The following is a 16,054-nucleotide window of genomic DNA, read 5'->3' on the forward strand; positions in this document are numbered from 1 at the left end:
GAAGGAAACTTGACCTTGTTCCAGGCTTCAAAGAGAAAAGACTTTTGAAAGTCAGCCGGTGGGCTAGGGGCACAGCAACAATGTGCTGCCATCCCGCCAGACCCCCTTCTTCTGCAGCCCTGAGCAATCTCTTGTTTACTCCTCTTTAATCTCCTCTCCCTCCCTGTCCCCTTGCCTGTGTCTGCTCCCTCCAATCTGTGGTTTAAGAGGAGAAAGCCCGGATTTGAGTCCCAGTTCTGTCACCACAGTCTCCTGGTGAGGCCTCAGGCTGGGGTTGAAGGAGTCCTGGGTTTTAGTTTTGCTAACATGGTGGCTGCTATGTGATCTGGAGGATTCTCAGTTTCCATATCTTTATGATGGAAGCAGTAGTTTATTTCACTGGGAGCGGGGTTCAGGGGAGTTAATGAATGGGAAAACACGTGCATAGAGTCCAAGACGCCTGGCCAGTCCAGGATAACCTAAACACCACCTCTGTGTGGGAAGAAAGTGAGAAGTGAGAGAATCAGGCAAACACGGCCCCTTCCTCCAAGGCATGTGGTCCAGAAGGTTCGGGGGTCGACGCTTGGGACCTGTCCTCGGTACTGAAGGGAGCGCGGGGCTGTGGACGGTGCTGGAACACAGTGCTTGCAAGTGCGGGACATCGTGGAGGAGGTGTCCTTAGTTTGGAAGGAGCTGGATTGTTGCTGGCTACCACGGGCCCCATCCGGTGTGTTGCCTCCCCATAATACTGGAAGGGAGGCGCTAAGACAGAGGGAAGACGGCGAGGGGCTATGTACCTTGGGCTCTAACCTTGTTCTCAAACTTGGGCGCTGTACACAGGGCTGGACGCGGGATCCACCTGTGTTCTGGAGTGGAGAGTGGGCTGTCGGAGGGGTTGACCCTGTTCGACGGGGACGGGGAAGAAAGTCTGAGGGTCTGTCCACGGTGTGAACCCTAGCATCAAAGGGCCAGTTGAGACGCTGTCCGCGGTGCCCAAAGGATGGGACCGGGGGCGGCGGGTTGGGGGGAGGGGGGCTGGCGCTGTCCTCCTCCGTGGTGCTGAAACCGGGAGGACCAGGCTCCGTGAGCAGCGAGGCCTGGGGAAGGGCAAGGGATGAGAGCAGGAGGGACCCCGCCCGGGAGTCAGGGGCCTCGCTCGACTCGCCGTGGGACCTCAGATAAGCTAATTACCTGATTTCAGGTGCTTCCTTATCTTTTAAATGGGACCACAGGTCCGCCCTCCTGTCTGTCCCATCAGCCCCAGTAACACGGTTTGGGAAGGAATTGGAGGACTTTGTTGGATTCTTGCTCTTGGGAATGGGAATGGTGCCCTATCCCCCTCCCCTGCCACACTCACACACACATACACCCACGCATACGCGCGCGCACACGCACACACACACTCATGCACACACACACCATCAAGGCTCATTGGTCTAGGGAAGAAGCCTACAGTCCAGAAGGGGGCGATCCCATCCACCACATAAGGTCCAGTATCTTCAAAAGCCAGGAGCCTCAACAGCTGGCCTGCCCCTCTCCCATTACAAAGACCCGAAAACTGAGTCCCAGAGAGGGGAACACCCACAGTAATAACTACTGAGCTCCTACCACGTAGGCGGCATTATGCTAAGCCCTCTGCATGCACGATTTCGCAAATCCTCACCAGGACCCCCGCAGACAGCTATTACCCCCATTTCTCAGATGAAGACTTCGAGGTTCAGAGAGGGGTAGACACCCGGACGCGATCACACAGCGAGCGGAGGTCGGCGGCAGAGCTATCACCAGGTCCCCTGGGTCTCAGCCCAGGCTCCCACCCTACCTCGCCCTCACCCCCAGCCCCACTGGCCCCCGACCCCGGCCCCGCCCTGCCGGTAAAGTTAGGAGCCTCTGAGCGCGCTGGTCTGGAGGCGGGTGCCCTGGCTTTTCTCCCTCTCCCCGCTGGACGGCATTTCTGTGGCTGAAGCCCGTTGGGTAGTGCTTTGCGGGAACCGCGTCCCTGGGGTGGCTCTCTCCGCCCCATCCCGGCCACGCCCCCGCAATCGGGCGGGGGAAAGTTGCGGGTACCGCTTTAAAAATCCCAGCCTGGGCAAAACTTTGATGATAAATCAAGCGGCAGATCCCTCCGCCGCCTGCTCCGAGCGGGAGGAGGGAGGGGAGGAGGGAGGGGAGGAGGGAGGCGGGAGGAGGGAGGAGGGTGCGGCGGCGGCGCGGCGTGGCCTTCCGCGGAAGGGAAGAGTCCCGCAGTCGGAGGCGGCCGGCTGGGCGTGCGCTCGCTCCCCGCAGCCGGGGCTGGGCCGGAGCCGGGCGAGGGCTGGGAGCCGGGCCGGGCCTGGGGACAGCGGGCGAGGGGCAGCTGCCGGAGCCGGGCAGCCAGGCGGCTCAGGGCAGGGGACAGCTGGCGCGGGGTCTGCGGTCTCCGGGGCCCCGATGTGAGGCGGCGGCGCCCCCGGCCCGAGCGCGCACCATGGGGGCCCCGCTCGCCGTAGCGCTGGGCGCCCTCCACTACCTGGCACTTTTCCTGCAACTCGGCGGCGCCACGCGGCCCGCCGGCCACGCGCCCTGGGACAACCAGGTCTCCGGCCACGGTGAGTTCGGTCGCCGCCCCCGCGGACTTCCCCACCAAACCCCAACCCGGGCCGCGCCACTCCAACTTGGCCGCCCCGGGGCTCGAACCGGCGCCAGTCGTGGCGGGAATCCCGGGGCGCCTCCTGCCGGCGCGGTGGACCCGCCCTGGCACCCCGGCCCTGCGGAGGAGGGGGCACCCGGGGCGCACCCCCGAACCTCCTCCCCCGACACTCGCGCGGATACGCACGCCTCCTTGGCCACACCAATATGCACAGCCGCGGACACACTCAGAGCCACAGTCGCTGCTTTCTCACACTCACAACTCCTACCCTGCACATCTCCACACACCCCAGGTCCCCCTCGTCACTGCAAGCCTTTACACTTATGCCCACTACACACGCACATCAGGCACTGCGCCGGTGGGCTCACTCTGCCAGCTGGCGCACACGCTTCGCCACAACTCTCGCCTGCCCACCTGCAGACACACTGGTGCGCGCGCGCACACACACACACAGGCACACACATACACACACATGAACACAATTTGCTCACCCACTCCTCTCTGCCCATCTGCCTTTACTCTTCTGGGTTTAACCGCACAGAGGCCCTTGTCCTCTTCCTCTCCACACCCACTCCTATACCACTGGAAAGGTCCTTGGGGGCAGAAGACCCTGTTTCTTGAGAACTGGTCGCCTTGGTCGCCTGGGGCTGCAGCCTCCCTGTTGGGCGGGTGGCATCTGGTGGAAGCCACCTGAGTAGTTGGGGTTGCTGCCTGCAGCCAGAGGCGTGGGAGTGGGAGTGGAAGTGGAATGCCGGGTGCTTTTGTCTGCCTCTGGAGATGGGCAGGAAGCCGCTGCCATCCCTCCATAGGGTACTCCCATCCTCATCCTCGGCCCTAGAGGACTGAAATGTGGGAAATCTCAACTCCAGCCGCTGTGGGAGCCGGGGAGCAGACAAGCATTCCCAGCACTGGCTGGCTGAGTGTCAGAAGCTCCTGCTAGCCCCGAAGGAGCCCAAGTTGGCAGCAGAGTTGGACTGTATGAGCCTGGCAGCTGTGGGGGCTCCCCCTGGCCCCTGTGAGCCTGACTCTGGGATGAGGGATGGAGCATAGATGAAACCAAAGGAGACCTTTCTTCCATGTAGCCCTTCACTAGACGGGCTCCCAGCCTTGTGGGGGAGGCTGCAGCCCCAGTGCTGGGCACTGTGGGCCCAGGGCTGCAGGGAGGTTTGCACAAAGGCCAGATAATTGGATGATTTATTCTGACGGGAGTGAGTGGGGTTAAGAGGGGGTAGATAATCAGGGAAGGCTTTTGCTGGGGTATGACACATGAGTGGGATTGCTCCAGTGGAGAGGGGGGCTTTGAAGCCATCCTCAGGGTCTCTGCTTTTTGGGAACCATGACTCCCCGCCCCCTTCTGCCTCACCATGTTTGGTAGTAACTGCTGTGTGCATCATTTACGTACCCTTCATACCCCTCATCTCATCTCTACTGACCTGGCTAGAGCGGTGGTAAATAAGGAAAGGGTTCTTTTGATCCTCAACTTACAGATAGGGAAACCAAGGCTCAGAAAGGTGAAGGAAGTTGCCCAAGGTCACACAGTAAGAGAGTGACTGAGCCAGGACAGGCCCCAGGGTCTGTCGGGCAAAGACAGTGCTTTTTTCCAGGACATTCATCTCCCTGTCAGATTCCCTCTCATTCTAGGGAAACTGGGAATTCCTCCCTCTCCACCTCTCCTCTCCTCGCTCCGCTCAGTTCCTTGGCACAGTTGGAACTTACACTAGGAGGGGTTTCCATGGAAGGCCTTCCCTGAGTTTGCAGTCCCGAGGGGTACAAGGAATGGGACTCTGAGGCTTATGGTCGTTCTGTCCCTAGAGCACCAGACCCCAGGGACTTGGGTGCCACTCTGTTATTCCCAAGGCCCCAAGGTGGCTCCCCCCATAGAAAAGCAGGGTCTGTCTGCCCTTTGTGTGACAGTCTGTACCTGCCCCCTGGTGCCAGGTAAGCTGAGGGGGCACAGCTCTGCCCAACCAGCTGTAATCTCCCCTCTGCACCCTGGAGGGTCAAGCTAAGGCCCAGGGCAGGGGCTAGATGAGAAGGAGGCACCCCTAGTTGCTGAGGAACCTGGCTTCTCTCTTGAACCCCCGTGTGGCTCTGGGCAAGTGAGCCACCCCTCTGGGTCTCCCTATGTCCCTAAAGAAACAAGGAAGCCAGGCTGCTCTGCAGGGGCCGGGCTGCCTTCCCCTGACATTGCTAGGTTCAAAGTCACCAAGTAGTGACTGCCGAGGAGCCCCCACAGCTGCCCCTCTGCCGGGCCAAGCGCCCGCCACCACAGGAAGGGTTTGGAGCCACTCACTTAATCACAAAAAGAAACTGTTATTAATGATAGTGAGACGCGGCGAATAAGTGGGTCATGTCTAATAAGCCATTTGTGTTCAGGAGGAGAATACCAATTTGATAAAAGCTGTGTGTGCTGAAAAAGCTCAGAAATTGCTGTTTAGCAGATTGGGGCCTGATCGTTTCATTATTCCTGGGCTCCGTGTGTCCTCAGCTGATTCAGGAAATGTGGCCCAGTTGGGAAGGTGTCTTTATGTCTGGGAGTGGGGGCTGGGGGCTGGAAGCAGGGGCTCCTGGGGAGGGGCATATTGACCCCAAGCGCTTGGTGGCTGCTCACCCCTCCAGCTCCATCTGAGCCCAGCCCGGCCGCCGGGCTCCTGCCTTCCACCTGCCTGCCCTGGAGCTTGTCACAGGGAAAGCCTGCGGTCAGATGGGTCAGAACGGACATCTGTTTTGCTTCCCATCTCCCTCCCACCTCCACTCAAGGCATTTGGAAGAGGGCTTTTTTGAGGTGTGAGGAATGAATGGGGAGCATGTATCTCAAGGAGGCATCAGTCACCGGGAGGTGGGGTGGTGATGGTCCATGTCTGCACCTAGTAGGTGCTCAATAAACAGGAGTGATTTTGATTTTTTTCTCATCAGAAAATGTTAACTCATTGCCATGGGCACAGCAGGGATGGGAGGAAAAGGTGCAAGCATTGACGAAATGCCTACTGTGTGCCCCGTGCTGCCAAGCGCTTGCCAGTGTTAACTCACTCAGGCTGACCATTCATGCAAGGCTGGTGTTGGAGATAGGAGAAAACTGAGGCTCGGAGAGGACCAATGACTTACCCAATGGTGCTAAGTCTGTACAGACAGCTGGAAAGCTGTGTTTAGGATGAAGATGCATCTGGCGGCTCTGGGACTGCCTCCTCCAGAACAGCCTTGAGGCAGGCTTGGCCATGGCGTCTTCCTTCGTGTAGCCGTAACCCAAGCTTGCTCCCTTCTAGCTCCTCAGGGAACCAGTAAAGCAGTGGGTTCCACCAAGACGAACCAGCCACTCAGAAAGGTGGCAAGATCTTGCTAAGGATACCTGTAGGTTAGAAACAGGCAGCTGGACTGGACCCCAGGATCTTTCCAGATCTTGTCCAGGGGAGGGATCCAGAAGGCAGGGTCTTTGTGAAGATCTCTGTAGACCCCTACAGCTTGCAGAGGACCCCTACAGCTTGCAAGAAGCCTCACATGGCAGGGAATTTTTTACAATGCAGATCCCCCAAACCCACCGCCAGAATGGTTATTTGATGGGGCCCTGGAATGTACATTTTATTATTTTTTTTAATTTCTCTTGAGACAAGGTCTTGCTCTATTGACCAGGCTCGAGTGCAGTGGCACAATCTCAGCTTACTGCAACCTCTGCCTCCTGGGTTCAAGCGATCCTTTCACCTCAGCCTCTGAATAGCTGGGAGTACGGGCGTGCGCTACCACCCTCAGCTAATTTTTAAATTTTTTGTAGAGATGAGATCTTATTATATTGCCTAGGCTGGTCTCGAACTCCTGGGCTCAAGCCATCCTCCCTCCTCAGCCTTCCAAAGTGCTGGGATTACAGGCATGAGCCACCGCATCTGGTGGAATCTGCATTTTAATAAATTCCCCAGAGGATTCTCATGCAGCCTGGGGTTTGGAAGCCACTGCCTAAGTATCTACCCATACCTGATGGGAGATGTAGGGACAAGAAATGTCTGACGCTATGGGCTGGCTTGGTTTGGTTTCACAGGGGAGGGAGAGGTCCAGACGGGGGCAGGTGGATGGTCCCTGAGAGAAGCCCCAAGAAGCCTCACACTGCAGCAGACAACTCCCCTCCCACCCCCACCCTGCCACGCACACACACACCCCTACACACACACACACAGACACAGACACACACACACACACACACACCCCTAGGCCAGCACCTTCAATTATTCATATACCCCAATGCAGACAAAGATCCTGGCTTGGCCGGGGGCTTTGTCCATTGAGTGATTCACTGTCCTGAGATTCTCTCTGTTGCCAGGAGGGACCAGCAGGGCGCTGGGGGAGGGAGGGGGCACCGGGCCATTTGGCAAGCAGCCTGTGCACTGAAAAATGACTCTGGCTTCCTTGCGTTCCTTACTGAACTGTTGGTATCTCACCATCAATAAGCTAGCTAGTTTGGTTGCTGGAAGATGAAGAAAATTGAGTCCTGTCTTCCGAAGGTTATGATGTTAAAAATGTGTTCGTCTTTGTCTCGGGCGTTGGTGATTATTCTATCAATTACGCCTGTAAACACTCTGCCTTGGGCTGAGGGTTTCCCGGCCTCCTGTGGGGAATTGGCCCTCACAAGCGGTCTTCCCCAAGTCCTTCACACTAATTGGTTTTGACACCTTGCCCATCAGCGGCTCCCGCAGCCTTTTCCCCAAACAAGAGAAGCCGCAGGCGGCCAGCAGGACGCAGGGAATTTGGCTCCTTGCCATGGTGACAGCAAGGATGGTGGGCAAAGTCTCCTGTGGCAAACAAGTGGGCAGGGTGAGGGGAGTCGGGTAAGTGACCCCTTCTGATGCACCAGCTGCGGGGGCAGGAGATGGAGCTTTTGGAATGAATCATGGAGGCCCCTTGGAACCATCGTCCCCAAGCCTCTCTCTTACAGATGAGAAGACAGAGATCCAGGGGCAAGGGAGAATTTGCCCAGAATTGCCCTGGAGGGTACTTCTTGGCTTTTGGGATTACCTCATCCAACTCTGTACAAATGGAGAGATTGGCTGGGCGCGGCGGCTCATGCCTGTAATCCCAGCACTTTGGGAGGCTGAGGTGGGTGGATGACTTGAGCCCAGGAGTTTGAGATCAGCCTGGACAACATAGTGAGAACTCATCTCTACTAAAAAATAGCCAGGCATGGGTACACACCTGTAGTCCCAGCTACTCAGTAGGCTGAGGCGGGAGGATCGCGTGAGCCCAGGAGATGGAGGTTGCAGTGAGCTGAGATTGCGCCACTGCACTCCAGCCTGGTTGACAAAATGAGACCCTGCCTCAAAAATAAATAAATAAATAAAAATAAAAACAGAAGAGATAAACATGTGGAAGCAAGTGTGTGTTGAGTGCCATGCCAGGGCCTTGAATGGTATCATCTCATTCAATTCTAACAAGAACTCCAGAAGGAAAGACTGTCTCGGGCCCACTGTTTAGATGAAGAAAATGAGACTCGGGGAGGTTAAATGGCTTACCCAAGGTCACACACCTACCAAGTGTCGGAGGCTGGACTTGAACTGAAGAATCTGGCTCCAGGGCTGGAAGTCCAAGGAAAGAGGAGGAAGAGGCCCACGTCACACAGAGGGGAAGAGCAGGGCTGGGCCTTGAGGCTTGGCTCCAGGGTGGAAGGAGTGCAATGGCCTCCGCATTCCACACCCAGGAGGGCGAGCAGCAGTGGGAACAGAATGCTATCCCAGCGACCCTCCAACTTCCCTCGATTTTCGAAAGCATGGGGAGAGTGTGCAGCGTGAACAGCGGCACAGGTGCCCACGTGAGAGTGTTTGGCCATCACCTTGGACATTGGGGACCAAACCAGCTGCTGATGGGGTTGTGGGAAGACTCTCCTCTCAGTCCTGAAAGGAGTTTGGGGCCTGCTGAGCACACTGGGGTCAGATTCGCTTGTGTCCTGGGACCCAGGACAATGCCTGGCCCAGGGAGGTGGCGGGGAATGAATGAATGGATGACGAGGACGAAGCAGGGGATGAGGTCTGAATTCTTAAAGCTTTGCTCATTCCAAGTCAATGTATTTTTAAGCATTCAAATGATTTTAATTTCATAAGGAATCTATGTTTATAGGGGGAAAAATAAAAAATTGCAGCCCCCTCCTCATCCCTGCTGAGCAGAGCAAGGACATCCTGGAGTGGGCAAGGCTAATGGCACCTTGCAGTGGATTAGCTCAGGCTCTGACCTTGGGGTGTATATGCGATGCTGCGGCCATGAGGATGGGGGAGTCTGAGGGTCGCGCCCTCCTCCCCTGACCCTGATGAGACACTTGCATCAGAAAAAGCAGCAGTGGTCCAGCTGGGGAAGAAATTTTCTCCTCTCCTAGCTGCTGGTCCCGGGGTCCAGAGCCCGCCCAACTGGCTCCCCCTGGTTCCCACTGCTCCAGAGAAGTGAGGTGGGGGTGGGGAGGCAGAGAGGGGCTGCTGCTCCTCCAGGTTCCCTTCTCACAGCCAGGCCTCCCTTCCCTTCCTTGAAGCCATCAGGGAGTCCCTGGGACTCAGCTCCACCTCCCACCCCCAGTTTCAACCCTCTTCAAAACCCCCCAGGGCCCGCAACAAGATTGGGTCCTACCTGAGAGATGATTTTAGGCAGAACCTAGAGAAACCTCTTACATTTGTTAAGCGTTTATTTTAATGTGTACTGAAAAAATATAACCAGCACATCAAAACTGTGATTTCACAGATATGATTGCTTAGGATGAGACTAACGGGGGTATTAAAAAATGGTGGGTTAGTTTATAGAAAAACATTAAGGACATAATAGTGCAGGCGGCGCGTGGGCATGTCCGTGGGGATCCACAGTGCAGACATGACTTGGAGACCCGGGGGCATCCGACGGGCTGCCCGGTCACACTGTGTGCTCCATACTCTTCATACTGGGAGCTACTGGCCTAATGGGGCTGCTGCCATGTTTGGGAAGCTTGGTCATTCATTCATTCTTTTATTCATTCAACAAATATCAGTTGGGCACCTGTCATGTGCCAGGCTGTTTTAGCCACTGGGGACTTATCAGTGAAGAAGACAGCTAAGGTTCTTGCTCTCTTAGAGTTCTCAGTCTAGTGGGGGAGACAGAAAACTGAACCCATAAAGAATATATAAGTATAGAGCTGGGCGCGGTGGCTCACGCCTGTAATCCCAATGACTCAGGAGGCTGGGGCCGGAGGGTCACTGGAACCCAGGAGATTGAGTCCAGCCTGGACAACATAGTGGACCCTATCTCTAAAACAAAAAAATACAGAATTAGCCAGGTGTCGTGGCTCATGCCTGTGGTCCCAGCTACTTGGGAGGCTGGGGTGGGAAGATCACCTGAGCCCAAGAGTTCAAGGCTGCAGTGAGCTGTGATTGCACCACTGCACTCCAGCCTGGGTGACAGAGTGAGACCCTGTCTCCTAAAAAAAAAAAGAAGAAGAAGAATATATACGTATTGTGATAAGATTTAAGAAGCTGGGGCCGGGTGCAGTGGCTCACACCTGTAATCCCAGCACTTAGGGAGGCCAAGGCGGGTGGATCACAAGGTCAGGAGTTCAAGACCACCCTGGCCAAGTTGGTGAAACACCACCTCTACTAAAAATACAAAAATTAGCCGGGCATGGTGGCAGGCGCCTGTAATCCCAGCTACTCGGGAGGCTGAGGCAGAGAATTGCTTGAATCCGGGAGGCGGAGATTGCAGTGAGCCTAGTGAGACTCCGTCTCAAAAAAAAAAAAAAAAGAGGCTGGGATGATATTAAACACAGAAACACAGAGAAGGACACTCACCTGTGGGGCAGTGAGCGTACCCAGTAGTGAGCTTCCTGTCACAGGAGGTGTGCAAACTGAGCCCTACCCGTTATTAGCTGGGGATATTAGTGAGGAGATTTCTGCCTTATTTCCCAAAGGAGCAAAGACTGTTGAAGTAGGCAGAGCAGCCAGAACACAGTGGGTGGCTAATAAAGATCTGTCACACAGCAATTTAGTGATGGTGCTGGCACAAGGGCCCAGGTGGGTGGAGCTCCCAACGCCGAGGATGCCCTGGCCCTACCCAGGGGTCATGGCAGGGATGGAGCCTTCTCTGTCCCCTGTGTTGAGGCATGGGGACAGTGGCTCCTCGGTGACTTCACTTTAGCTCTTAAAGTGCCAGGATGGGGAGAGGGGCTGGGGGAATGCTGCTTTTTGTCTGCCATACTCCCTCTCCCCCACCCTGTGCCTGCCTTGCTGGGTGACATGGCATGTCCCTGCCCCTCTCTGGGCCTCAGTTTCCTCACTGAACAACGGTGAGTTTGCTTGAGCTCCAAGCCTGTAGAATTCTTCCATCTGTATACGTAGAAACCACATCTTTTGTGCTGCAGCCAGCATGTATGTGCATGTGTGTGTGTGTGTGCATGTGTGTATGTGTGCAGGCAAGGATGGAGCTGATGGGAGTGGTAGGATTCCATCAGCACCTTAACTCTCAGTGGCCTGCAGGCATCTGCGGACCAAACAGCAGCCAGCATTCATCAAGCACTCTGTGTTTCCATCACTTCCCCTGCCTCCTCTCGTTTACTCCTCACCATGCTAGGAGGCGGGCACTCCCATTTTACAGAGGAGGACACTGAGGGGCGTGGTGCGACTTGCCTGAGGACACACGGATGCTGAACAGCAAAGCCGGGCTTGAGCCCAGCTTGTGGGACGACAGAGCCAGAGTTCGTAGCCCGCTCATCTGTCTGCTCCCGGCTGCCAAGCTGCGTGTGTGGGCAGGTGCTTTGTTCCGGAGCAGCGCTCCTGGCTTGGTCAGATTCTCACAGGGGTCAGCGATGCCAAAATGCTGAGAATGGCCTGTTCTGGCTACAAGCACATGGCTCCAAAAGTCTAGGCTCCGCGTCTGAGTCCAGCATTGTTAGTGGGAAGCAGTGGGGCCCTGGGGGCATGTGTGGGACCCTGTGTGTTCCTGCCTGGGGGTTCTAGTGGATGGAGCGGTGTTTCTGTCTGACTGTGTGGGTGGGGGCTGTGTCTGGGGGGTGACTGTGTGTGGTTGAAGGGGCAGTGCAGGCTGAGAGGGAGCCTGCGGGCGGGTCAGGGCTGGGCTGGTGCCCTCTGCCCTGTGCCTGTTTGCCTCAATACCAGCCTTCCCTGCCACCTGCACACTGGTGCCCTTGGAAGTGAGGCTATGGGAGCATCTAGAAGGTTAGAGCAGGAGTCAGAGCCAGGAGAGGGGGCCTTTCTCCAGCGAGCTACCAGCGAGTGGGGCAGCAGTGCCCACCTGTGCCTGGGAAGTGCCCTCCACCGGCCCCTCACTCTCTGGATCTCTCTCTCTCCTTGCCCTACTGCTCTCTGGGTCTCTCTCTTTCTCTCTTCCCCCCTCTCTCTCTGGGTCTCTCTCTCTCTCTCTCCCCCCCTCTCTCTCTGGGTCTCTCTCTTTCTCTCTCCCCCTCTCTCTCTCTGGGTCTCTCTGATCTTTCTCTACCTCTTTTCCTCTCTATCTCTGTCTTTTAATCTCTTTCCTCTTTCTTTGTTCCTTTGTGTCTGTTGGATCCATCTTCCCCTCTCTTCTCACCACCCCCACCCGTTCCTTCCTTTCTCTCCGGTACGCACACAGCTCTCTTCGATGACATCTCAGGATTACACATACATATATTCCGTATATCATGGTGACACCCAAACAGAGCAGGCACTCAGTAAACGTCAGGTGAATGAATGAGTGACCAAATGGCGAAGCTGGAGGGGACACTGACGCTTGTCTACACTGGTGGTTCCTAATTTTTTTGGAAGTCACACTCCTCTTGAGAAGCTTATGGAAACTATGGATTGTTTACTCAAAAAAATGCCACGGAGTTTTGCCCACAAGCTTCAAAGGGTTTTCTGAGGCCCCCAAAGCCTGTCTCTGGCCCCAGGCAGAAGCAGCCTTCGTTTCACAGGTGAGGAAACTGAGGCCCAGAGAGCGGTCAGGGCTGGCCTTGGGACATGGGACAAGTCTGTGGCAGGGACGGGCTTGGATCCTGGAGTCCTTTCTCTCTCCCTGCAGCCCTCTCATGCGAGCTGGGTGGGAACAAACTTCATTCACTTTTCCTAAGTCCTTGGTAAGCATACTCAGAGAGTGGGGTCAGGAAGAGATAATGGGGGACTCTTCAGGAGCCCAGGGAACAGTGCATAGGCAGGTGGGCCAAGAGAGGGAGGTCTCTAGAGGGAGGTCACTGTGTCCTAGTGCAGTCAGGGGAGACTTCCTGGGGGAGGCAGGCTCCTTCTGGGCCTGTATCCAGGGACTGCTGGGGCTGAGAGGGGACTCCAGAGGCCAGAGTGGAGCTGCACCTGGCTGCCTGGGTCTGGCAGAGGCTTCATGTGGAGAACCGTGTGCATGTATTTAGAAAAGCAGGCTGCAGCTGGAACCTCCAAGAATCGGCTCTGGAGTTTGGTCTTATCCCCTGGAGAAGGGGGCAGCCCTGGAAGCCTTCTGAGTGGGGAGGGCACACAGCCAGGTTGGCGTTGGGGTGGATTGGCCGTGGTGAGTGGAGATGGGGAGCCGAAGCAGGACTTGGGGCTGGATGGGGGTGTGCACGGACAGGAGAGGCTACTCCCGGGAAGGTGCTGAGTTTGGTGTGAGCCTTGCTGAGTTTGTGGTTCATGGGATGCTGGGGCTGGCCGGTATCCAGGGAGGGTGGGAACGTGGGCTCAGAAAAAGAGGGAATTGTGTGTGTGTGCGTGTGTGTATGTGTGTGGTGTGTGAATATGTGTATGTGTGGTGTGTGTGCACGTATGTGTATGTGTATATTGTGTGGTGTGCATGTATATGTCTATGTGTGTGTATATCTGTGTATGTGTGGTGTCTGTGTGTCTGTGTGTGTGGGTATGTGCATCTGTGTGTATGTGTGTGTGGGGTGTGGGTGTGTGTATGTGTGTGTGGGGGGGGTGTTTATGTATGTGTGTGGGTGTATGTGTGGGTGTGGGTATGTATGTGTGGGGGGAGTGTGTGTATATGTATGTGTGTGTATGTATGTATATGTGTATGTGTGTGTATGTGTATGTGGGTGTATCTGTGTATGTGTGTATATGTGTGTAGGGGGTGTGGGTGTGTGTACGTGTGTGGGGGGAGTATTTGGGTGTGTATGTGTGTGTATGTGGCGTGTATATGTGGGGGGAGTGGGTATGTGTGCGTATGTGTATGTGTGTGTATGTGTGCGTATGTGTGTGTATGTGTGTGCATGTCTGTGGGTGTGTATGTCTGTATATGTGTGTATATGTATGTGTGTATATGTGTATATGTGTGTATTGTGTGTATGTGTATGTGTGTGTGTATTGTGTGTATGTGTATGTGTGTATTTTGTGTGTGTATTGTGTGTATGCGTGTGCATTTGTGTGTGTGTACACTGGCCTCCTTTCTAGTCCTTGCACACACCCAGCTCCTTCCAGACTTTTTGTCTCCTTGGCTGTTCCCTCTGCCCCTCGTGCTCTCTTCCCGTCTCCCCGGCTCCTGGCTCCCCTGTGCTCCACGGACCCCTTAGAGAAGCCAGAAGCACATGACCTGTCAGAGCCGCATCGCACGGCCTGCAGCAGGCATCGGGCTCCCATTCAACACGCCCACCTTGCAGAGGGGAAAACTGAGGCTTAGAGAGGCGTGGTGAGCTGGGGCCCCACACCTAGTTCAAAGCAAGGGTGCAGAGCCCAACCCTATTTTCCCCCAGCCCGGCATTTTAAGGGTGTCTCTTGGGATGGGGGTGGGGTCTTGACTGACCCCTCCTTCCTCAGAGCCCCCAGGCTGGGGCGCGAGGTGGGGAAGGCGGAGAGCTGACGGCGGGGTGTCTGTTTTGCTTTGTGAGGTTTTAAAAAAATCATTTCCGGCGTTGAAGGCGGCGGCAATTAGGGCCTGCTCGCTGGGGAGCTGTTTGCCGCCTGTCATCGGTCCGGGAAAGGGTCCCTAATGGAGGCCCGGCGGCCAGAGCGCAGGGGAGTGGAAATTGTGCTCAAAACAAAGCTTCACTAATGGTTTCCCGGCAGGCAGCGGAGGAGAGGGAGGGGCGGGCGGACAGCGGCTGAGGGCCCCTGGGACAGGGCCCAGATCCACCAGCTCCTCTCTTCGTGGCCCTCAGACACCCTCCAGCTAGTGCGGGAAGCCCCAGGCCCCACCCGCGCTGCTGCCTTCTTGCTCTGTGCTCTTGGCCTGTGAAATTCCCTCCCAGGCTCTGGGAACACTAAGTGCCAAGGTCCTGGGGTGGGGCCCAACCCCTTCAGCCATGAATTCTCTGGTTCTAGAATAGCCCTAGGGTTTAATAAGTCCAACGGACCCGGAGCCTTGAAGAAGGAGGAGCTAGAGCCAGACTACGTGGGGAGGTGACAGGAGAGCAGCCTGATCCTGTCCGGGAGCCCACTGTGTGCCTGCGTGATCTCACTGCAGCATCGCCCACAGTACCCATTTTTACAGATGAGAAAACCGGGCTAGAAGCTCAGAGATTCACCTAACTTGAGGAGGTGCAGTTGGGGTTGAAATCCAGGTCAGCCTGACTGCAGAGCCCACATATTTACTGCTGCATCCTTGAATTTCGCAGACACGATTGGGCAGGGGTGGCAGGGGCTGGGGCTGGGGCATGTGCTAGGTCCTGGGTGGGGGGGGGGGTCAGGTTTGACCGAGGCCAGGTTCTGATCAGGGTGGGGCCACCACCACCCTACCCACTGGGCACCCTCAGAACCTCTGTTCTGGAACATCCCAAGTGCCTGCCTCCATCTGTCCCTGTCCGTTGGTCTTTGCCTCCCCTTTTGCCCCGTCCTTCATGTCCCTGGCCCTCCTGCCTCCACCCTCAGCGCCCCCTACAGCCCTCACTCTTGTTTCTCCTCGGTGGCTCTGAGGCTGCTCCTTTCTGGCGTTCTGGAGCAACTCCATCCCTGTGGTTGATGCAGCCGCCTTTGCTTCCCCCACTTCTTCCCTTTCAGCCCCTCCTGGCAGCAGGGGATGGCTATGCGCCTCGGCTTTGGGGTGTGACACTGAGGCTCAAATCCTGCCCCGCTCCAGCCTCTCTGAGCCTCGTTATGCATCAGTGCAATGGGCTCACCCCACTAGCTTTGCAGGATGTACTGGGGAGGATGAAAATAAATGGTATCGGTAGAGACGCTGGGACGCCTGTGTGCCTGCTCCCGGCTCCTGGCTCCCTGCCCCGGCCCCTGCCCTATCTCTGGCTCCCTGAACACTCCCACGCTTGCCTCTCTCCCTCCCACCTGCTCTCACTCCTTGTGGCCCAGACATGTGGGAAGAGGAGGCGGGAATTCCACTGGGGAAACCTGCTCAACTCCCACAATCCTGCAAGTGCCAGAATATTTTAGTAGTCCTTAAATCTCCCTAGCTTTGTAATTCCACTGCTGTCTACCTCAATATGCGCTGGTGGCCTTGGGAGGCGCCCTGCTTCCAGCTTGCCGGCTCCAGCACTTCCTGCCCAGCTATGTCGGGGTGTCTGGCAGGGAACCTGGGCAAGTCCCCACCCAGTCCGTGCCT

The 16,054-nt window shown here is 56.3% G+C and overlaps 1 protein-coding gene across 1 annotated transcript in view; it reads left to right on the top strand.

Moving 5' to 3' along the window:
- The first annotated feature begins 2,197 nt into the window (after positions 1 to 2,197).
- Positions 2,198 to 16,054, top strand: part of VSTM2L (V-set and transmembrane domain containing 2 like) — a 41,388-nt gene continuing 27,531 nt past the window's right edge. The window contains exon 1 of the mRNA XM_054467810.2: positions 2,198 to 2,564. Coding sequence (XP_054323785.1) covers positions 2,444 to 2,564 — 121 coding nt within the window. The 5' untranslated portion in view covers positions 2,198 to 2,443. The remainder of the gene's footprint in view (positions 2,565 to 16,054) is intronic.

Source organism: Pongo pygmaeus, chromosome 21, assembly GCF_028885625.2.
Source record: "Pongo pygmaeus isolate AG05252 chromosome 21, NHGRI_mPonPyg2-v2.0_pri, whole genome shotgun sequence".
Classification (NCBI taxonomy): Eukaryota; Metazoa; Chordata; class Mammalia; order Primates; family Hominidae; genus Pongo; species Pongo pygmaeus.